The 24,445-nt window shown below is 45.8% G+C and overlaps 1 protein-coding gene across 1 annotated transcript in view; it reads right to left on the bottom strand.

Moving 5' to 3' along the window:
- ABCA12 (ATP binding cassette subfamily A member 12) overlaps window positions 1–19,046 on the bottom strand; it is a 77,196-nt gene extending 58,150 nt beyond the window's left edge. The window contains exons 1-4 of the mRNA XM_041460212.1: window positions 18,978–19,046; window positions 15,129–15,222; window positions 3,171–3,318; window positions 831–919 (exon numbers count right to left, since the gene is read on the bottom strand). Coding sequence (XP_041316146.1) covers window positions 831–919; window positions 3,171–3,318; window positions 15,129–15,222; window positions 18,978–19,046 — 400 coding nt within the window. The remainder of the gene's footprint in view (window positions 1–830; window positions 920–3,170; window positions 3,319–15,128; window positions 15,223–18,977) is intronic.
- Between the last annotated feature and the right edge of the window lie 5,399 nt (window positions 19,047–24,445).

Here is a 24,445-nt window from a genome sequence, read left to right as displayed (position 1 = left end):
TGGGGCCATGACCTATCATTTTAAATTTTATTTTTAAATAAAATGTAGAACTGAGTTCCTCCCTGACCATCAGCATGAGTCAATAGTTCCCATAACTGTTCATTGATTTAGTTTTCCCCTCCCCACGCCTCTGCACTCGGTCCCCTTTGCATTCTGCCTTTTTCTGTCTGTGCACCACAGAGGGTGCTGGCAGGAATGCTAATTGGAACAGTGAATGACTGGAGCAGAACAGGCAAATGCAAATCTGTAATCATTCATTTCATCGTGAGCTCCCTGCAGAAAGGACTATCCATCATGATGGCTTGCAGATTGTACCAGCCATTAGTATCAATAAATAATAATTGTAATGATTTTATGGAAACTTTCAGACTGAAAGTTCCTTCAGGAAAGAGAATCACATCAGAGGAGAACATCACCAACAATAAATATCCACTCTAGCACAGAAGACAACTTATTTGCTGGATAACTGTGGATAAAAACCCATTTGAAAAAAAATCATAAGCTGTTTATGGAGAATTTGTGGGTAGTAAAAGGGCAGTATTCCATAAATAGCCAGGTCTCTAATTAACGTCCAATCAATCTGTGATCTTGCATTGCTCCTGTGAAACACAACCATTTAATCCTGGTTTCTTGGCCAAATTCCAAAGTCTTCTCTACAGCTACTTGTACTTGTTCCCAAGAATTTACACTAATGTTGTGGCCATGGTCACATGCCTCTATGAAACACATAAATCATTTCAGCAGTGCTCTAAGAATTGCAGCTCTGTCCAGAGATCTTCAAAAAATCAGCCTTCAAAGAGCAGAACTTCCTGGAGCAGTGAGTAACCTACCCAGTGAAGCATTCCTGCTTTCAGGAACCTCTGCACTCCATGGTAATGGCTGCCTGTCCTTGGCTACACTGGATGAGCTCCTGAGCTTCCTGGGGGAAAGAAGAAAAGAAGAAAAAAGGAAAAAAAGAAGAGACAACTGTAACAACTGCCAGAATTTCTTATAATTAACTTACTGCTTTAACTCAGAATGTGTCTGTGGCTGGATTTCATGGCAGGTGTGTTGAAATCTGGGTTATGCAAAAGCCTTGTTCCTTCTGGGGGCCTGGCACGTATCTTGTGGAACCAAAAGTACAGAACTCCATGGCTCTAAAGTGCATGGCCTTACCAAGAAATCCTTCCAGACAACAGGACCTTACTCATCCTTCCCAAACATTCCACTACAGGAGAAAAGGTTGCTGAGCTTGATTTTTGGACTTGGTTCCCTTTTATTAAGGGAAATTTCAAGCAACCTTACTATGCACACCTTGGTAAATGCCTCTAAGGAACAGAATCAAAGGGGAGAACCTTGCCCATATTCTCTGCTGACCTCTGGTTATGCATAGTTTTAGGGCAAGTTATAAAACAGCTTAACAAGAGCTTCAGTGAGTTGCACAATGGGAGAGGAGAGAAACAGCCTGGATTAGCTGAATATTACAAAACAATATATTCAGGTAGTGAAGGGCCACAGCTCAAACACTTTGTGACAAACTCACCAATGGGGATCCAGCACCCCTGAGGCAGAGCTGCACCTATTCATCTGGAGCCCTCCCCTTCCCCAGGAATCTTTTCCTGAGGTTTTAGACTCTGCTGCATCCTGCTAGTTTTGCTGTGACTATTTAATAGTTGGTGTTTTCTTTGTAGAACACACCAAGGCTGACACTGACCATGCAAGGGGAGGTATGGCCACATATCTATAATGATACTTCCCACAGACAACCTCGAGCATCAAGAGTGGTCAAGATGCTTATTAATAACTCATGTTCTTGATATAAAATTTGGCCAAATATTTTGTTTTCCATTTGGCAGGAAAAACCACTTATTCCTAAACAGCTTTGCAGAAACCAAAAGCAGAAAGCAAGGAGGATTTGTAGCTATTCAAACGCATGGAAGACCTCCAGCTTTGGCACTAAAAGCTCCCATTTCTTCATTTCAATACCCCAAATGAACCATTGTTTAACATGCTCAGGGAAAAACAATGACACTGAGGAACAGAGCTGTGACTCCAGGCATCCAGTCTCCATGTGGCTTTGCCTTCCCTCCTCTCTTCTGCTGCATGACCTTGAATTTGATTAGGATTCACCTTGTGCAACTTCAGTTGCCCACATCCTTAGTCATCCTTCCCACCCATGGAGAGATTCTGACCACTGAATTGGCCTAGGAAATTACTCCCTCTGCACTAAGGAGGATCCTTAAGGAGCCACCAACCCCAGGACCGCCTGATGTGCTCTCTGGTGGGGCCCATTTTAGCTCTTCAGAATCTCAAGCTCTGGCCCAGGGGGATTTTGAGACTCTGACTACAGAGCAGCCTCTCACCTGAAAGCAAAGATGAGTAACCAGGGCCATTGTGAGATGCCCAGATTTTTAGATCTCCATGAACCAGCCAGGCCTCAGGGTGGCAAGCTCCCCCAGGAATCTGTGAGAACTGAGCAGCCAAGATGTAGAAACCACCCTGGCTGACACGTCTCAAAGCAAATGCTACTTGACTTCAACTGGAACATCAAGAAGTTGAAATGGTCCCACTGAACATTTCCATTTCAGCAAACTGAAGCTGGGCAAAACATGCCCAGCCAGCTCCATGCTGCAAATCTCTCTGCTTTCATGGGCAAAAATAGTTTCTGCATTTTCATGTGTTTCCCACCACATTTAATGGCCTGCAGAGAGGACACCCATTCTGGCTGGGGACTTGGAGGACCTGCTCAAAGAGCAGCTGCTCCAGAACTAACATCCAAACTTCCAGCCAAAGCATCCTGAATTGATCCCTCTCAGTGGCAGATCAACAGTCTGGGGGCAAGTCTTATCAATGATCTGACCACAGCTGTGCAAAAACATGTTCCTTTGCTTTGTTCTGGGTGAGCTGAAGAGTTTTTCTCAAGGAGCAAAATTCCCTTCAGTAGAAGATTCAAGCTTGAATCAGTGGACACATTCCTGAGAGCTGTCCCTAATGTGATTATTTCTGAAGTGTCCAGTTGCAGCTGATATTCTCTTTTCTAAGTGTCAGACATCTGTCAGAACAGATAGTTGAGGTAGATCTGTTGTGGAAAAACTTGTACATACACACAGACATGCATGGATGCTCCCTCCCCCTCAAAACAGGCTTTGTTTTACACCTCCTAACACCCGGAAATATTCAGATTCCCTTACAGTCTGAAGGGTGAGATGTCATTAAGTCTTGGCAGCAGATCTTCTGGTGTGTATGGTGTGCCCTTACACCTGGCATCGGAATCACACAGCACCGTTTGCAGGAATGGGAAGAAGCCTGCACTGGGAAGGTTTCGGGGTGCAAGGTAACCTGAGGGAGAAAGAGAGAAAATGCCATTACGATGATGAGGACATGCACTTTTTGGCCACATGTTTCTGTCAGGATGTGCTATTTTCCCTTCCTAAACAACAGGAGAGATTCTCAGTTTCACTGAGTCTCCTTTCACTGACTCCACCCTGGCAGTATCATCTGCCAAATCCCACTACAAGCAGCTCCTCAATACTGACAAGGTCATCACAGGCTATTTAATCATAGAATGGTTTGGCTTGGAAGAAGCCTTGAAGGTTGTCCCGTTCTAACACGCCTGTCATGGGCAGGGACACATCCCACTAGACCCAGCTGCTCAGGGTCCCAGTTAATAGGAAGAAGAGCCAAGTTATTTGTTCACGGGATACCTGCTGGTCTTGAACCAACCACATATTTCCTCCCTTCTCTTCCAAATCCAACAACAGGAAAGAAATGACAAAAATCCCCTTGGATTAAGGTATCCTAATTCTGCCTTTAAAAAATAAAATAAAGTGAAAGCAGGCAGATGGCCAGAGTAACCTGAAGCACCCATGGGAACACGTTCTCCAAGACTTGTTGGATTGGTTTCTACACAGCACCACGATCTTTATTTCCAAGCCAGGCTGTTAAAACAGGGCTTTGTCTCAGCTTTTACCACAGGAAGGGGCAATGGATCCAGGACCAACAAACATCCTTTGCCTTTTGAGCAGAGCTGCCCCAGGAAGGCAGAGGAGCAATCCATCACCACCACCCCCCATGCGTCCTCCCAGCTCGGAGCAGCTCCAGCACCATCTGCCTGGTGACCTGGGACGCTGGCAGCCAGGCTGAGGGATGAGAGCTGTGTCCCTGTCTCCATTTCTCCAGACACAGAGTGGACCTGAGCAATGAGACACTCGAGTGTTTGATGTGCCACTTGCCCCGTGCTGCTCGCTGCCAGCCCGCAGAGTTCATGGCTGCTCTTCCTCTAGGAGACAAACGCTCTCATAAATCACCAAACTCTTTTGCTGGATCACAGCAACGTATTATTTAAAATAATCATTTGGAAAATTACCTGGCAAAGGACATTGCTATTATTTCGGCTATGGAAGGAAGCCAGATTTGCTGAAGGCCTGTGGGCATGCTTGTGGTAATTGATTACCTTGCTCTTTAGTCTTCAAAGATGACCTGAGACTCTCACTCAGGCACAGCTTTATCTCCCACCCCTCCAACAAGGACACAGTACTACATTTGGACAACATTTATTCATTATAGCAGTGGTCAAACTCCAGGTGCTCCCAGAGGGCTTGGCAGGGGTGGGTGGATTTCAAGACTGTTGGTCTCCTTGATGGAGACTGGATTTTCCTGAGCTTTCCTCAGCACAGCTGGTCACTGTATTTTTGAGTCAGAACACAAGAGCTCATGGTTTAGCACAGGAGTTCCCACTGCTTTGGCCAAAACAACAACCAGCACAGAGGCCCCTGAGACCTGCAGAGGTACAGGCACTCACTTTGATGGTGGTGTGATTCTCTTCTACACCTCAGTAGAGAGTTAGGAGTACAAGAGAAAATTAAAGGACAGTGATACCTGCCAGAGGAGAAGGCTCCCTGCTGTGGAAAGCTTCCCCCAACACTCCCTGCATCCCTCAAGCCACCTCAGGAATTACACCCCTCTCTCCCTCAGGAGTTACACAGCTGGCTGAACCAGCTCCCAGCAACCTCAGAGCACCAAGGGCAGCAAAAGAGCTCCCTTATCCCTACAGGCAGAACTTCTGGTGTTGGGGTCACAGGACCAAGCATCCACCACTCTAAAGGTGTTGTATGGTAATTAATCTGCTGCCCATGAGGGAAACTTTAGAGCAGGACACTTTAATCTGGAAGCATCCTTGTGTGAACATCCCTGCTGTGTCTGCAGTGTTTGCCCTTTGGGATCACCACTTACTACCCTGCACTGTGTTCTGCACACACGGGCACTTTCCTCTCACCTTCTTCCTCATCTCCCACACCCTCAATCCCATGCAGGGCACTGATTTGCACACCAATCCAAAAATGCACACCACAGACCTCACTGGATCGCTGCCCCTACCAAAATGCAGCTTCAAAGATGTGGGAAGCCATGAGGCCTGGGATGGAGGGCATAGCCACAACAATGTGTAGGAGCTCCACCCTTCACTGCCCTCCACACCTACCAACAACCACACAGCCAGGAGCCAAGCTCATGTCTCTCAGCAGACCAGGAGCAGCCAAAGCTGTGTAACTCCGCAGGGTAAGGCTGAAGGGGAGCACAAGGATGGGTCTGGGAGCACTGGTCTTCTCCAGAGACATGCCAGATGTTTACAGAGGTGATTAAGCAAGAGATCCTGATGCATCCAGATCAGAGGAAGACTCTTCCTTGAGGTACAAGTATAGCAATAACAAATTCTAGAATTGGACTCAAAAGTGGGACACTTTGAACTAAGTGGGCAATTAAACAATCAGCTGCTCTATCACAAGTGATGTGTTCAGCATCAGAACATAGCGATGGTATCGTAGGAAAGGTTCTTCCTTTTCTTTTGAAACAGCAACCCCAGATATAAAGAGCCAGGAATTTGTGACCTGAAGTTTGGAGGCGCTGCCACTCGTGGTGGCACAATGCCTGTGAAGACATTGTTGGCCCGTGAGGTTGAGGCACTCGGTGAGGCTCTGCCCACTCTCAGCAGATGCTGAGCAGTTTGCTGGCAGCTGGATGCAGCCATGGGGCCTGATCCACCCCTGAGTCACTGCAGGCATGAACCAGTGTTACTCCATGATGCTCTTGGCACAGGAGCAGTGGCAATGCAGGGAGGACTCTTCTGGAAGAGGCCTGAGCTCTGACAGCAGTTAGGGAATTAAGGAAGATTTTTGAGAAAAACCGTGACACAGAAAAATCCAAAATGTCTGGGCCAGACTTCCATGTGGTGTGAGTTAGACCCAAGCTGGTTCTCAGCCCTGCATCCTGCAAAGAAGGAATTTACTGATGCCAAGGTGAGCCATGAGAGCAATGCTCTCCCTGCTCCTTCCTCCTGCCCTCCATCCCCTTGCTGGTGGTGAGGAGACGTGGCCCCACAGAGCCACAGGGGCTGTCCTGCCCACACAGGTGAATTCATTCCCTGCTGGCCCTGAAACCACTGCATGGATGGCCAGGGAGGAAGCTGCTCCAGGAGATCTCCATACTGGCCTGTCCCTGCCTTGGCTGAGGTTTACCCAGCACACCAGTCAGTGCACAACACAAGCACCAGCTAGCAAATGTGACAGAAGGAGAGACGTACCTGCTCTGCAAATTTTAAAGGACAGTCTTTCCACGGTGATAGTTTCCCAATCTGAAGTGTAACACCCCCACTGGACACTTTTGCAATACTTCTACTGTTGGGAATCCCTTTGTCTTCCACAGGCAGCTCCTTCTCCCACTCAAACCTATGGCAATGCCGTATCCAAGCCCCAACTTTATGATCCCACATCACACACTAGAGGAGAACCACAACACATGACAAATTTTTTTTTCAATCTCCCCACTGCCTTTAGCTTTAAACTTCCTAATTTGCTAAACTACAATTTCCCTTGAAGGGTCCCACTACCAGGGCCCATGAGGCAAGGAGGAGAGAACACTGCACCCACTGCTGCCATATGTCTGAGCTGAGAGATCACCCTCTCATATTTCTGGCCAAATTAAATTGGCCAGAAATTTAATTTTTACCTTTATTTATACCTTTGCAACCAAAATCCAAGCCCAGATCTGTATCCTGTTAGCAAAGCCTGACCTGGGATTCTGCTGTTGGCAGACCCAAAGTGCAGAGGTTTTACTGTGTCTTCTGACAGAGAGTTTTGATTTCCCATCCCCACTGAGAGAAGGGCTCCAAAACTGAAGGAAAGAGGCATCCCAAAGGGCAGAGGAGGCCAAGGGCTCAGTGCTGCATGGGCTGGTTCTCCCTGTTCAGTAGCATCTAACCAGGCCAGCCACATCTCCAAGAGCTGGAAAGAAACAAGGCATGCAGAGCAGTAACAACAAACATAAGATACCAATTAAAGCATTCATGCCACTGGAAATTCTGGCTTTTCCCCATTTGCTCTCATTCAGAATAAAAAAAACAAAATTAATTTCACTTCTTTTTCTGAATGTTGTAAATTCCAGCACACTTCCCTTCAAAACGAGCAAAACATTTTGTTTTCTTCAGGTAAAGGTGCCAATGAGAAATGTCAGGGTGGCTCTAAATGTCATACAAGAGGGATGAAAATGACTATTTCACTATAGTGCATAAGATTAATTGAAACTGACCCAAATGTTTAAACCTAAATGGACCACATTCCACGCTGCCACATTGATTTTGCTGCTTCCACTGCACTGAGGTTTGTGGCATTTGATTATGGCTGAGTCCAGCCATATGCTGATCCAGCCAGGAATTCAGCAGATCAGAGGCACAGCACCATGACCCACAACTGAGCTTTTCTAGTTTCTACCCACCTCTAGTTTAGGGTTGTATCACCACTATTTGGGCATGAAAAAATTCTACTGCCTTCAAAATTCACATACTCTGACACTACCTGTGCTCTAAGTCCTTCCAAATTCCTCCCATAGTTCATAAAAAATCCATACAAATCTCAGCTCTGGTGAATTGGAGGCACTAATGAGCCAATGGCTTCATTAGGAAGCATTGTGTTTAATTGGGAATGCAGTCAATCGTTGCCAAATCATACAAGGCAACATCATAACTGGGACTTTTCAGCTAGGGAAAAGGTGGCCAAAAAGTGTTTTGATAAAGAAATAAATAAAGTTAGGAATCAGCGAGTAAAAGGGTGAAGAAATAGTCACCCCTCACAACACAGTGAGACCAGGACATAACCAGCAAACAGGACCAAAACCACATTTTTGTAACAAATATCAAAACATTGTAGAATTTACTGCCATGGTAAGACACTGATTTCAAAAGAATTAGACAAATTCACAAAAATAGATTTGTCAGCAGCTACTAAAATGATCACATGGATCAAACCTAGTCAGCTTCTGACTGAAGAAAGCTTAAAACTTTCAGGATTTTTGTAGTGGAGGGAACACTCTGTGCTGTGTTCCTACATGCTCTCTTGAAATTACTCCTGAGCAGTGGGGGTCTAACCCAGAGCAGCAAAAGACCCAAACTGTTTATAGCTGTGATCCATATTTATCTCAAGAGTCACAAAAACTCCTAGTGAGAATATGTCCTGCTGTGGTGACCTCCTCCCAGCTTTCTATGCCAAATGTACACACACCCTTCTGGCTTCCCTTCTAGTCTTTCTCACTGTCACACAGCATCACTTGAAATTTTAATTTCTGCTTTTTTCAACAGCCAAAAAGACAAAAGTGCCCGTTTCATGACATGACAAAGATCCTGTTTCCCTTCAACCACATGCAAGTGTCCATTTCCAGCTTTGTTCACATCTATTTATCAGTAACAACTTAAGCTGCCTATTTTTTTTTTCAATTGTACAATGCTTTATGCTAATGCTAGGACTTTGAATCTCTTTCCAAAAACTAAACCAAATCATCAAATCTATGGGATGAGATTAATTTTTAAGCAGGGCACTTTTTATACATGAATACCCAGCTGGCTCATGCCTTACCTATTAAAAGAGAATATTTAATTGCCCTGGCACTTCTATTGCTGTGACATTCCAGTGCAATTTTTTTTTTCTAGTATCTAATCTGACCCTCCCCTGGCATAATTTAAGGCCATTTCCTCTCATCTTTTCACTTGAGACATGGCAGAACAGACTGATCCCCACCTCACTACAGTGTCCTTTTGCATCTCCTGATGTTTGAAATGAAAGCACAGCAGGACCCCAGATAAATCCATCCAAGCCCCCTGGACACCCAGTGTGGCTGGGTGAGATTTAAAGCCTTGCATTTTTTTATCTTTACAGCAACAGGACCCTTGTTTTCTCATGCTGTCCTCAGCTGCCTGCCTAGGACACTGAAATCAAAGCAGCAGACAACTGACAGCCAGACTCCTCCCTCCCTCTGTGACCTCCGTGGAAGAAACATTTAATTTTGTTGCCCAATTCTTCCCCCAAGCACTTCAGGCTCTGCAGTAAGACCAGCCCAGAGCAGACAGAATCTACTTCCATGCTTATTAAGACTGGGCAAGCTGGTTTTGCTTGCCCACAGACCTTCCACTTCCACCTCCTTATTTAACAAATTAAAAATCAGCACTGCGATCGGATCGCATCGGGTTCAGGGACTGATCCGGGAGGACATAAAGAGCAGAGAGCATCAAAATCACAAAGGAGCCAAAGAGCAGCAGGTGTAAAGGGAGGAGAAAAGCTCCACACCAAAGACAGGAACAAAGGAGAGGAGGTGGAACCTGGAACCCTTCAAAGAGGTATTGCAAACTCAGGGCAAGGTGGGGAAATGACAGAGCTGCTGTCTGCACCACGGGGCAGAGCTGAGGAGGCTGACAGTGCTAGGAAGGGATGCTCCACTGCCTGAAGCACAAACACACCAAGAGAAAGCAGTAACTGCACACAAGCCCTTTTCCTAGAGGGCTCTTTAAAAGCAATATTTAATGCAGACAAGACTAACCCTGTCTTGTAACACAGCCAGGTTGATCTTGTCTGTATGAGCAGCAGGGGACTACCCAAACAGGACCTAAGAAGAGGGTTAGGACATTTCCCAGCAAGAAATTGGAACTGAAAAGCTTAAATCCATATCTAGACTCTTGCAAAAACACCTGCACAAAAACTGTGTTTACCCAACCAACATCTTTAAATGCTGAGTGCCTCCAGAGCCCAGGTTTAGATTCTTTAACCAAAAGTGACCTCCTTTCCAGAAACACAGGCATCAACAACTGCTAATTTCAGTCTAAGCCAAGCTGCTCAGCACCTTTGGAAAAATACCTCTGCCCTTTTAGATCCCAGCACCTGGATTGAGGTGTTTCAGGAAGTCAATTAGAATTAAGTGACTGCCCCAAGGCCCCGCTTCAATGAGGAAGGAAAAATCACAGTGGTAAGTCAGGAGTTCCCAGCTCCAACCCTGAACATCCTTCAGTCACACCCCAGAAGGCAGAAGAGTCTGTGGAAAGAAAGGGAAGTGTGGAGATTTATGACAAGGGAGGCATTACAAACATCACAGTGCTCTCTAAGCAGTTGATCTCCAAGCCAAGGGGAAGATGAGGAACTGTATGGCTGGACACTGCTTCTGCATGCAAGGAGATCAGTGTCTATTCCAGCAAATATGGGGTTAATTAATATAATCCATACCCCCTTCAGGTCTGGCTTAATGAAACAGAGGGTTGTAGGGCAGCCTGCTCCCTAGCACAACAGAATTAAAAAAAACATTCACACCAAAGGCAGAGGCACGGTGAGGCATTTTCCTAATCACTGCAGATGGACACAGACAAAAAATTCATGTGCAGAAAAGGGGGGGAAGCCTGACAGAAAAGAAGGGGAGGAAAATGAAGCAGTGTCAAGGAACACAAGGAGTGGGGCTGCTCCACCACAGGCAAGTGGTGAAGGAGAGCCTGAAGTCTGCTGTGTGCTTGTCTGTGTGCAGAATAGGCTGAACCCTGGGGGTGGATTATGACTTGCATAAATATCCATGACTTATCCAAATGAATGGAGTGGCCTGTGCAGCTGAGCCATCATCCCAACTCCCTGTAATTAGCATGGGAACCTATTAATTTTTCCACATTACTGGGAAAAGAGATGAATACAGGTGCCTCCAACTAGGAGGCAAATTCCTATAAAGTACAGCATATTTTCATACTTTTCTCACCTCCAGGTGAGATACCTTCTAAGGCATCAGAGAAGTCTCCTCAGGGGCCTATACTGATTTTTCCAGCCAGTTCTGGACCTGTTCAAATCCTAGCTACCCATCACAGTAAGACTGAATGGGATGCAGCTAAGAGAGAGAGCCTATCCTGGGCCTTCCTTCTCCCAGGAGCACTGGAGCCAGGAATGAGAGCAGAGTATCTGCTCCTGCACAGTGCTGTGCCACACGGCTCTGGCTCCAAGCTAGACCCAAACACTGTGCTGGTACTGACCAATTCTGATGATATTCCCCCAGAATACTGGCTGTAAAGTGCAGCCTCGTGGAGGACTCTGCTGCTGAGTGTCTCTGACAAACATCTCTGAGTGAATGCAGTGCACCTTTGCAGGCATCTCCACAACGCTGGGGAAATCTGCGGGGGAATTCTGGGCAGAGGTGAAGGGTAGAAAGTGCTTCACTGGGAGAAGTTCTGCCAACGAATTCCCTGGCAGAATTTGGTGGATTTAAGAGCAGTCCCAAGAGCATCTCTACTTTCCATGAAGAAGAACAGTCTGTGAACGAGGCACGGGTTTGACAGCCCAGCTGTCCCGGGAGTGCCGCAGAGCAGACCCGGGGTCTAACAGGGGTGGGGTTTGTCCCACATCCTCCCCACAGCTCAGGGTTCTGTAACCACACCCAAGAGAGCTCCTGCCGGGAATACTGATGAGGTTCAGCTGACAGCAGGGGAGAGGAGGCCAGCAGGAAAGGAAGAAATCGGGCGGGGAGGGTGTGACAGGGTGTGCCAGCTCGTTAAAGCAAGGAGCGTAATTGGGCTCCTCTGCAGACTGAGTGGGCTGAGCCCTGAGGGACAGATTGTATCTCGTACACAATTCCCATACCTTGCTAAAACCTGTAGGATGGAAAGGGACTTGCGTCCCTGCTCTAGAAAACAGGTGATACAGGCACAAAAGTCTGCATGATACCATCAAACCCAGTGGCTTTCACCTGCAGGCTTCCAGTCCAGAGTTTCCTATTCCACACATACACATCCCAATGTCTCCTAGCAAAGACAAAGGCTGAAATAAAAGGGTCAGAAGTCACAACTGCAATGTGAATAGTAAGTTGGATGGGGATTTTGTTTGTAAGGCTCTGGGATCATCACAGAAACTGGGTATGCAGACAGTGAAATCTCTTTTTCATTTCTCCTGACAACAATCTCTGCTGACCTGGAAACACATCATCAAACAGAATCCCTGAATAAAGAAGAGATAGGTTTTCTTACCTCCTAGATACAAGATGCTTTAGTTGTGAAGAAAATTATTTATCAGACTTCAGCTCCTTGTTTTCCTCAGCTCTTAGTTCTCCTATGAGCACCTCTTGAGTGGTGACATTTATTTGGCATGTCATTTCCCTCTGAAGCTCAGCCTGGCACAAGCTCCCTTCGCATTAAGTGCTACACAATATAATTCAGCACAAGCAACTTGCTCCTGCAGGAAGCCCTTGCCATTTGTTCACCCTTGAGTGATATTTGCCAGGTAATTTCTCTACATAATCCTCCATCTATTCAATGTGTATTAGCTGCCCTTCAGAAGAAATTACTGTCTCGAATTTGAGCTGTTTTAATTGAAAAAAAAAAAATAGATTTCATGATATTTCTGTGGCCCTGAATACACAAGATAAGCTTACAGAGTGGGATTTTCTATGGGGTTATCTCTAAGGCTCCAAACCTCAGCATCTGAGTAGCTTATTCCATCTCTGTGCCATTGATTCTGTGCTTCCTGACTTTTGTCTACCTGCAATAATCTCTTGACAGCAGAACTGGAAACAGCTTCTTGTCACTACTTAACGATTCTGTCTTAAGGCAGGCACTGGAACTCAGCATAAGGTGAATTTTATGAATAAAATGAATAAAATCCCCTCCTGTAATAGCTTTCCTGGATGTGTCCACCCCCGCCTGCTTTTCTATCAAAAAGGAAAGTTCTCAAGTGATTTATCTTTTGCTTTTCAAGCAAAAAGTTTCATACATTTTTTCCAGTGGTCAAAAAAAAATAATAATAAAAGAGTAATTGTCAAGCAACAGTTCTTATTTAACTATAATAGCAGCAGAAACTGGCTGTTTGATGCTCTGGTTAGCATCCTTCTCTATTCCCTCAGGATTCTTAGATGGTCTCTGAACATCTGGATCACAAGAATACAAAAAAAACATTATTTTCCAGCAAAAAACCTCTCTTGCAATAGAGAGTTCCTATCATCCACTTCTAAGAGAGACAGACGCCTACTCACATACTTACTGAGACTTGTACTAAAATAAAATTAATCTACAGAAGGAAAGGGAATTCATCCAAAGACACTGCTCAACTTTCCCCTTTCCTGCAAAGGACAATTGATGGTGCCACTTGCAGTTCATAAGATTATTCCTATTAATTCATTAAGGCAGAGATGTGATCATCCAGGCAAAAACGCTCCAAATAAATATAGGTTCAAACTAATAACCGTGTCAAATAAAAGAATAAATATTTCCCCATCCAGATGGCTCCCTTGACATCCAACTTATCTGATTTATTGGGGACAGGAAGTACAACTGATGGGGCAGCGTGGGAGGTCTGCCATTTCCACACTTGGCAAAATCCAGGGTTTTCACAAAGTACATGTCCTGTCTTGCCTGCTCCAACTTGTTCAAGGGAATTTGGGAGAACTTGGAATATATAAAAGAGGTCTTTTGCTGACAGCAGATGGGCTTGGGGTTAAAAAATGATCCCAACACTTCAAGAATGTCCTTTCCCATTAAAGAATTCCTGTGATACTTTCAGGAAGAACTTGCCTACATCCCTGCCTATGGAAGGAGCTTCAGTGGGATTAGGCTGTAAACTCTCTGCAACAAGGACTATCCTAATTTCATGTCTGATACTTGTCACAGTGTGGTCCTTTCTCACACCTCGCAGAAGAACAAGGAGTTTCTAACCAGAGAATCACACCTGGCACTCAGCAGGGTGAACATTCCCAGTGTTCAAGGCCCATCCCTCCCAACCACATCTCACACATGGGACAGCTACAAACACTGGGAGCCAACTGCTTGTCTCCTCTGCTGCCAGGCACTGTCTCCTGTCATCCTGCATCAGTCTCCCTGCCCCAAATACAAACCCCCAACCTTGCCCATGCCAGGGCCTTGCTCCTGCAGGCCCACGACAGCCCCATGTGGGTCATCCCTGCTGGTGTCTCTGCTGTCAACCAAGTGCTGAAAATCTTTAAGGTCCCTTCCAAGCCAAACCATTCTATGGCTCTATCATTTGATTCAACTCAAAACTAACACTGTGAAAGATAAAAAAGCTCCCAACTGGATGAACTCCTTGCTCTACTATACTCTGTAACTTCATGAACAAATGTGCTCAGGGCTGGGACATGCTTCTGATGGTGGTAAGGACTCACTGATCAGCAGAAGTGCTTTAGAGCAGACCCAAGTGCATCCCTGCTCTGAGATGGACACTTCCTGACCCAAGGAGCCAGGCTTGCAAGTGACAACCAGCTTGTGGAAACCTGCACCCATTTGACTCCCACCAACTACTGACCCACCCAAGGAGCTGCTGCTTTTATTACAAGGGGCTCACATGCACCATCAGGTCCCAGGAGCCAAGCAAGTTATCACTCTTCAACTGAGCCTTAGCAGGGAGATTCTTTAATGTGCACATTTTGCCCGTGGCATGCACAAGTAAAACCTTTCATGTTGACCAACCTCATGTTTGCCACCTCACCTGCATAATCACACTTGCAGGCTCTGCCCTCACTCATTTTACTGAGTAAGCTCTCCCCCAGCTGCCCTCTTCTCCTTCAGTTTATCCTGGAAATTTATATTGCTGTCTACAGAGCAGCATCCAAATAAATCTTGATGAGACAGTTCTTTAAGGTTGTTTTCTAATTATAAAGCTAATTTGGAAAAAAAAAAACCATGAGCAAAAACAACCTCAGAGGAGCACACACATTTTATTTACAGCATGATGCATCCCAGGAAATCTCCACTGGAAACTACATGGAGCCAAATTTGTAAAAGTAACAAAACACATCAAATGAACACATCAGTCACTGAAATGAGAACTAAACCCCACAGACATAAAAACAAACCAGTTACTTACAGTTTTGCTGTGGTTCTGGAGGGAATTTGAGACGGATAATGGCCAAGATTATGAAAACAACCACAGGCCAGGAAATTAAAACAAACGACCATACCTATAAAACAGCAATGAAAATATATCGGTTATGTTTGTGGCATTGATGTTACCCAGAGCCTGGCTGCAATGCACAAGCAGTGCCCTAAGTGAGTTAGGAGGTGCATTGTAAATCACACCTGTCTTGGCATGCATACAATTAAAATCCAAGCATTATCTATTCAGGAAGAAAAACTACCGAAGATCTTAAGAGCAAATAACAAGGCTGAAAGCAGCACAAGGTTTCAGTTTGGCTGGTAATTATGGAGGACTGTGTTTACCCAGCTTTGAGACACTGCTCTGTCACAGTAAAGGCACGCTGGGTAGCACCAGCCAGAAGATAAAGCAGCTGCAGTGTGAGAGCTTGGTTTCACTTTCAGTGAAATGATGGGTAAATAGGACTTCAATTGACCTATACCCCAAAATTAAAGCGTTTTGCAAGCCTACAGCAGTTTTCCCAAAAAGATTTAGCTGTTTTTCAAAACCAGTGGATTCTCATGGTAGAGCTGGAAGAAAGGATTTTCACAGTGGTCATTCACAAGATGTAGAGCTCAAGCGTGGTAGAGGAAAGGGTTTATGGAGTTGTGCAACCAGCCTACAGAATGCACATCTGAACACCCATCATCGAGAAAACACCCTTATAAGAACTTCTGATCCCAGCAGCCCAAATCCCTGGCACTCTTCCATCTCCAGACTGAAGCAGTCCATACACATGAGCTGAGATGATTCCCAGAATGGTTTTGGTTAAAGGGACTTTACAGCTGATACAGTCCCACTCCCTGCCATGGGCAGGGACACCTTCCACTATCCCAGGGTGCCCCAAACCATCCAACTTGCCACTGGACACTGCCAGGGCTGGGGCAGCCACAGCTTCTCTGGGCAACCTGTGCCAAGGCCTTACCACCCTCACACAGAAGAATTTCTTCCATATAAGAAGAAATTCCACTTAAAGTGGAAGAGAAATAATGTAATATTGCCCTAATGTGTTGGAAAACACATGAACATATATAGAACTCTTGCCTCTGACATGAGGGTTGCCCCTTTCAATGGACAAGAATTAAGAAAACACTAGAATGAATCATCTAGTGTAGTAAACCAATGTAGGGACGATGCCCAAAATCTTAAAATGCAAGCCTTGGTGTTTTGTGAGCTAGGAAATTGTAATTATTCAAATAATCCCTTGCTTTTGCACTAGATGGTGAGCTGGGTCCCATGTTTACTAAATTAAGAGTTTTCCAACTATCAGTAGTTAAACTGAAACTCCTTTGTGCTACAAAATTGCTGTTCTACCTTCATGCCAATTTTTGGAACTGCAAAGATGTCTTTCTTCAAAAAAATCCCGTTTTTCATCGTTGTGTTGCTGGTTTTTTTTCAGATCAGCACATATTACCCAAAGCTGTTTTTCCAAAGTAATTCCAATCCCATAACCGTGTTTTCATTTCCTGTAACACTCACTGGAACATAAAGCCAAACAGACAAAGAAATCCTGGAGAGAACTCAGCTTAAAGATGGCTGTTCTACAGCAACTCCATCCCATCGTCCCTGATGAGATGACTCAGGCTTGAAAGTAGCAGCAAATTCATGCCCCAAAATAGGTAAGTGACAGACATCAAACCACAAGGCACCTCCCCACACACCCCTTTAGAGGTGCTCCTATAATTTTAGCATTCAGTCACATTTTAGCTTAGACAGACAGTACCCTTCCTACTTTTTATGTATACACTGCCAACCTGTAACAAGATCCATCACTGGCACGGACATATTTTAGTAATTTTTTATATCAGATGCTTTCCCTATAATCAGTCCCCAAACAGGCAGTTTAACTGTGATTAATTCTCACGCAAATGGTATTATTAATGTGTCCTCCTTGTTTAGCACCACACAGGCTAAAGTAAAATTATGGGGTAACAGCACAGAAACTGATATTAGTCAGAAGCTGCCTAAAGGAAGGGCTGGACATCTGTCACATTCCTGGGACAATAAATGAATACTGATTGCTCCTACTCAGGAAAATCATTGTCCCTCCCCATTTTGAGCTTACACTCCCCACTTTCCAGACATGTCTTCTCTCAGTATCTCTGTCCTGTGACTTAATTGGGTTTAATAGTAGCTGGGCACATCAGTTGCAACATCACAGCATTCCCACTGTCCCAGGCTTTTCTAATAAACAAAAACAAGACAAGCACCCTGGCCAAACTGTTTGCAGGTGGAACATGTTGACTCTAATGGAACCACAACCAACCTCAATCTGGCTCTTGGGACACTAAGAACTGTGGTGTAAATTGCATAATCTCTTAGTTGCTGGATTATTTCACTGCTAAAAGTTGATTTAATCTCTGGGAGCTTACTTAGGATCTCTGGGCGAGTGCACATTTTCTCTCCCCTTCCTGCCTCTGTTTAAATAATGAAGTGCAAGACACAGGAGGCACCAATATCTCCAGTTCCCTTTGGCACTCAGGCCCAACTTTGCTCCCAAAAAGATCTGAGTTTACCTCCTCACACCCTCCTCAGACTGAGCAAGCTCCCTAATTTGGAGCAAGAGTGGGAAATTAAGGAGGGTTGCAAGGCATGCCTGCCACAAAATAGTCAGCAGTGGCCAGATTTTTATTTTAATTGACATTTCAGTTCTACAGAGTTGATATTTCAACTCCACAGGAAACCAGAATTACAGCAAGTCAGACTGTGGTCAGAAGCACAGGCAGGGCTTAGGTGGCATTTACTCAGGGTACACAAGAGCTAAAAGGGACCCAAGCCTTCCGCTTTTAACGAGGCTGTTACAATTTCTCTCGAGAAATTAGAGGTAATTTATGGGAATTCTTCTGCATCTCAGGAAAAGTGAATTTGGCAGCAGTGCAAAAGGCTCTGAGGCACACAGCATATCCACAGGAGTCAGAGGCACTCAGCATCTCCCTGAATCAGGCTCCACAACCAGGAGATAGGCAGGGCAAGCTGGAACAGACCTTGCAGAAGCACACAGTCCTACAAGGCCTTTCACTTCACCCTCACATCACGCCCTCCATGGACATCTCTCTTTGGCCAGCACTTCCTGTGCCTGCCAAGGTTTCCATTCCACCACATGTGGGTTTCTGGAGCACAGGTTATGGTGCAGCCCCCTAAAGTGCCCTGGCTTCTGCTGAAAATACCACACACAGCTGGACCAAAACTGGACTGGGACAAAACTACTCTGCCTGACCATGCAATGCCTCCCAAAGGAACATTTGCTCCCCGATGCTGCTGCAGCTCAGATCCCTCTCTGGATATTGCTGGCAATAGTTTATCTTTCAGACAGAAAGACCATTGGGGTGTTTGATTTGCAGCACACTGGACTGCACTGGAAATCTGTCCTACATGCATCTCTCAGAGCTACTTCTTTTGTTATGCATCCTTTACAAATGGCTCTGTGTAAGGGCAGCCCCATCATCCCCAAATCCCAGGGGCTCCTCAGAGGCTGTGAACCAGGCACAGGGTCTGCTCACATGGCAGCAGGTACAGAACTGCAGCCCCAACTCAGGTCTGCCCACGAGTCTGTGCGCGGTTTTGTTTGCACAGACATTGTCCCAAGGGAACAAGAGAGGCATCCATGGTGCTCAGTCTGGACTCCTGAGCTTCACACAAGGCCCACCTTCACTCCTGTGCCATTCCCTTCCTTTCTTCTGCTTCTACCACCACCCTCCCATTCTAACAGCACAATCTCCCTCTCTGCAGTGCCCCCCCTTGCTCCTCAGCTCCTGCTGTTTCCAGGATCCCCCTCCTGCACTCCTCTGTTCCCACACTCACCAGCTGCCTCTTGACACTCAGCCAGTTCTTCCAGAGCAGGATCCTGAGGTGCTGGGAGAGTGCAGCCATCCCGACCGAGAGCGAGGGGGCTGCGTTTTCCTCCTCCCCGCGCTTAGGAGGCAAAAGTGGAGGCTCTAACCCAAAAGGGCATCCAGTGTCCAAAATCCAGGCCTCTGCCTCTTCCCCACAGCATAGCTCTGAAGCAGCTACTCCATCCACTTGTGGCTGCTGTACTCCCAGGAACTGTGGCTCTTGTCCTCACAGCAATAGCTCCTAGCAAATTCAACAGGTTCTTCCTCTCTGGGCGGGCGGGCAGATGCAGCAGCCTGCCTCCACTTGTGTTAATTACAATATCCAGCCTCTCCTGGATGCTCCCTGTCCAAGCCCTCACCGATAAAATGGATAGCATTCCAAAAAGATGCTTCTGCTTAAACAAAAGGTGATGCATGCCTCCTCCTCCCCATGATGAAACTCCCTGTCTGCCCACACACCGCTTCTCCTGGAGAGGTGTCATCAGCAGCAGAGTTAGGCCACTTGCCAGGCCAGTCTGACTTCCCTGGGTTCACAGGGAATGCCTGGGAAGAAAGCATCCACTGCCACAGCATGCCTCTCAGCAACTGATCCAACTGCTTGGCTTCCTGCATCTTCCCTTTCCTCCAGGAAATCAAGTCCTGGGGTGCTCACTGACTGGTTTCCATGAAACACACCATGTCCCCTGAGAATGGGTCAGATTTCACAAGATTTCAGAGCACTAGTGTGGCTTAAATACTCATTATTCAACTAATCATTGAATTTCCCAAGCTAGTGGTGCCTAAAAAGAACAGCCAAAGATGAGAGGAAAGAGAAGAGGCAGGTACAGTGGAAAGCAATGACAGCACAGGGAACTGCTCATTGTACAAAAGGATCAGCATAAATCTGAAATATGGATTTGTCTGATGGGCTCTGGTCAGCTGGAAAAGCTCTGGTGCCCCTCAGGTGTCTGCTAACACCAAGACCATCCTTGAAGCACTTGGCAAGCAATGGAAAACATCATTGTTCTCGGCATATTCCACAAAAGACATCCAAAAACATTCCTGTACATGGCATTTCTTTCAGCCACAAACTAACTTCAGGCCTCAAAAATGAAAACCATCTTGAAGGAGTCCTTGTCAAACTCCACCCAGGACCAGAGTGGAGATGGCAGCAGAGGAGTTTTGATCCAAGGGTTGCTGAAAGCACTGAGAGAAAGAGAGAGATGTGGTACCTGGTGAAGGGAAACAGCTTCTCTGGATTGGTGAGGAAGCACTGCAAAGGTGGGAATGGCAACAGATCCAGAACAGTCCCTGCCCCACATACCTTCAGCCTAAATAGATTGGACATTCCAATGGTGGGAGTGAAGCTGGAGCTAAAATTAACCTAAAATGCTTCCCTGATATAGTTTTAATAGCAATGGGAAGAAACCTAAATGTCTAACCTTCCAGCTCTATATTCCCTGTTTATTTCTCTACCAAATATCCTTAGGAAGGAGAGAGACCTCATTTGGGTCTGGGAGTTGAGAACAAGCACTGCTCCTTGGGACACTGTTCTACTTCAGCTCCGCATAGGAGGCACAGCCAGATTCACTGCATTTGGTCCAAACACGATTTGCAAACTTCATTCACTTCCTCTCTGGGGCTGAAAAAAGAAATCCAAATATAGATAATTCTGCTCTGAGGGGGTAAAGAGAGAAGAAATTTATAATTTCACCATTCACTGCCTTGCCAAGGTCTTCTAAGGCAAGTGTCTGATTGCTTCTTTTTGGTATTCAGTCAAACAACTGTTTCAAAAGAGCACTATGATTTGGATAATAATTTTCCCAAGCAAATGCACATCCTTACTTCCTTTGTGAACTGAGTCAACAAACATTCCCCTTGGGAAGTACCCAAAGGATAATTTGTTCAAGATCATCACTGTAAAATCAGAATAACTCAATGTCAGTTGGCTCTCAGAGCACCTGCATTCAACTCCCCAAACACCATAGCATTCCCATTCCAGAAGAAAGGATGAGGACTTTATTAAATAATTATACTCTTCTGCTTTTTAATTCCTGTACTTAATAATTCCTGCAGATGGCACAGGAGGCTGTGGACAAAGTGACCAGAGCAGGAACATGTCCCACTGTGCCAATAGCCAGAGGGGGAAAGGAGGGAAAGGCCAAATTCTTCCCTCTCCTAATACATCCACAGTTGGTTTATTCCTCTGGTTGAACAACTAGGGCTCTTCTGGGCTGAAGGGCAAACCCACTGAGGGGTGGTTCAGATCACTGAGAAGAAAAGCAGCATCTGTTTCTGTGCCCATGGAGCTGAAGAAGCTCTCAGGGGAGCTCTGAACTGTGATTTTATCCAATGCAAATGATTAGAGCCATGATTCATCCCCCGTACTGCAGCTCACATCACCCTGCAGGGGCTGCAGCCTGCAGGGCAGGAAGACTCACCCCACAGAGCCAGAACTCACCAACAGACCTTTCCTTGGGGATGCTCTTTCAAATAGAAGAGTTTTTATTTCAGTAGCAATGAATGCATTTGTGCTTCCCAAGTGTGCCCAGTTACCTCTATGAGACATAAAAACTGAGGCAAGTGATGCAAGACAGAATAAAGCCCACAAGTGAATGATCTGCCAGAGTGCTGGAACATTCTTGCAGGACATGTCCTTACTGGTCCAATGTGCCAGGGCTGGCAGCTGTGAGTGCCACAGGCAGCAGCATGGCAGGGATCCATGAACAGAGCAAACTGCTGTGGAGGAGCTGCTGCACAGGGTCAGTCGGGGGGTGCTGGGGGCTCTCTGCAGCCCTAACACAATGGGGGAATGAGAAGAAATGGCCACACTTATCATTCATATTTCACTGGTTTCCTGGCCAAAATGACAGGTCCACACAGCAGCACCACAAAATGCAGCTTCTGCTCATGAACACTCCTGGCTTGGCTGTGAAATACAAGGGGATCAAACCTGACAGGGCAGAATATCTACCCCCTTGAAGTCAGTGCCAGTGTCTATCCCTGGAAGTGTTGAAAAATACATGTGGATGTGGCATTTGGGGACATGGTTCTGAGGTGTACACGGGGGTGGCTGCATAGATGTTTGGGCTTTGAGGTCCTTTCCAACCTCACCAATTCCATGATTCTAACATCACATGCCCTAGCAGCACCAAGGAAGGTAAGATTTAAAAGTCTATAACCAGTTTAAAGCCCTGTCTCCCTCACAGGTGGAGCAGCAGTTGCCTGAGGACTTGCCAGCATTGGGCAACACAGTGCACAGCACTGGATGATGCTGCAGTGGTGTAAGACAAACTGAAACACCACTTGAGAAATGGTAAAAAAAGGCTTTTGTTGAGCAGCCCACGGCACTCCCCAGGAGAGGCTGCACATACTCGCTGGGAATTGCTCCTAGTTCTTTCTAACAGCATAGCAGGAGCCTGGAAATGCAAATTCCAACACATTTCCTGGGTGCCTAAATTCAGGCACAAGACATGGTTTTGAGAGATGCTCACTCAGCATAAAAACATTCAGAACACTCCAAAAAACTAAAATTGGCAGGACTGTTTTTAGTCATCATAAAACTGCAGGTGATATGGCACCACCACGGTACCACTCTGCCACCAAACACATTTCCACTATTCCTTGGTGATTTTTCCCCCCCTATTAAGATGCATTTGCAAAGCAGCCCCTCCTAGAAGCAGTTTTCCCTCAAGTGGTCTGTCACTGTCATCAATACAAGGATTATATCACACAGGGCCTGCCCCAAAGAGGTCAAGGAGAACTGTGCAGTGGATTTTTGGCTCAAAGTTCTTGGATATTAACTCCTTATTCCTGCAAGGCAGCCTTGTTTCCAGGAAAAAGCCCTCAGGCCAAGCAGAGCTTTGAGATTCTCTGATAGCAGAGCAGATGAGCATGAAAATAAATTTTATTTTAGCCTAAGTCCAAGCTTCCTGCAAATGAATTAGAGGCATGACAAGCTGAAACATTTGGGACAGGATTTGCAGAAGAGCTCACCATTGGGGTTTTTCCTCTTATGCCAACAATGCTCTGCTGGAGCAGATTTAGGAAAAGGCAGGGAAATGCAACTTTTGGTTTTAAAGCCATGGTGCCTCTGTTCAGGAGTGCCCTGTTCCCAGCCAGTCTTTCACCCTACTCCTTTGCTCCCAAGGTCACCTTCAGCCACATCTGGTCCTAGCAAACCTACAGGTGCATGAATCATTTCCCACCCCACCCAGCACTGAGGGCTGGATTTGTGAGGCTCCCACATGCACACCTACCTTGCCACAGGGCTGCTTGCAGGCTCCACACTCCCCCTTTCCCAGTGGTTGCAAACTCCTGTGATCCCATCGACACGCACACTGGATCAGGATTAGAAGTTAGTCAGCGAAGACTTGTGGCACAAAATGAGCAGTGAAAGGCAGCAGCTGCTGGGAGATCCTGGCAGGCACCAACAACCCCTGCTCAGTCTCTCCCTGGTACAGCAGAAGGCCACCAGTAGAGCCACCCCCACTCTGTTCCTGCTCAGCAATGCACAGTTCTTCAGAGGATGCAGTGAAGCCACTAACTTGGGGTCTGCTGTGCTCACACAGTTACAGGTGGGGCCTGATTCATTAAACCCTTTCTCAAAAGCCTTACTCTTAGGGCCAGGGCCCAACTCCCAGTCTACACAAACCCACTGAATCCCAAGGCTGGAGCAAGTGAGTGATATGGGAGTTTCATTAGGATGTCCTTTAGCCCTTCCTTCAGGCCTTTAACAATGCTAAACCCAGATCTGATGCCAACAAGAGATGGCTACCAGTGTCCAAATCCTGACATTTCTCATTTATCATTCTTTGTGCTTTCAGCTGGTTTCCAATCTGCCAGCAATGCTCCTGTACCATCACGTGAGCCTGGACAGCTGACAGATGGACTAATTAGGGATCACACTATTCATGGCAAGGCTGATAACAAGGTCAGAGCAATGTCACTGCGAAAAAAAGATTTGACTTTGCAAAGAACAATTGGTATTTCCAAGGCTGAGCACAACTTGTGCTTTCCAAACCAAAGTGTCAGCAAAGCTGCCCAAAAAAACTCCAAAAAAACAGCTTCCAAGTTAAGAGGCCTAGGAACAGACTGTAGGAATAAAGAAACACAGAGGAGGGATGTGCTTGGGACAATAGCTGTATCATGGGTGGGCTGCTCTGTATGCAATGGAAACATATTTCCTGAACGATTAAAATAGTATCAAATTAAAAATTAACAATATCTGAACATCAAAGGAAGTTAAATCCTCAATCATGCAGATTTAGTAAAGGATTTTTCTATGTTTCATAATGCAGTGGTTTGACCAAGATACATAATCATGGCAAAAACAGGAAAAATCATAATTTTTTATTATATTATGGGATAATAAATCACCTACTTAAAGGCTTGCTCGGATTTAGCAACTGAGTTGTGAACAATGTTTGTTCCCCCCATAGCTGGAGTGCACTCACA

This window comes from Pyrgilauda ruficollis, unplaced genomic scaffold (genome assembly GCF_017590135.1).
Source record: "Pyrgilauda ruficollis isolate IOZ18807 unplaced genomic scaffold, ASM1759013v1 scaffold140, whole genome shotgun sequence".
NCBI classification, from domain to species: Eukaryota; Metazoa; Chordata; class Aves; order Passeriformes; family Passeridae; genus Pyrgilauda; species Pyrgilauda ruficollis.
Note: the sequence above shows the minus strand (reverse complement) of the source record. Positions and strands in the feature narration are given on the sequence as shown.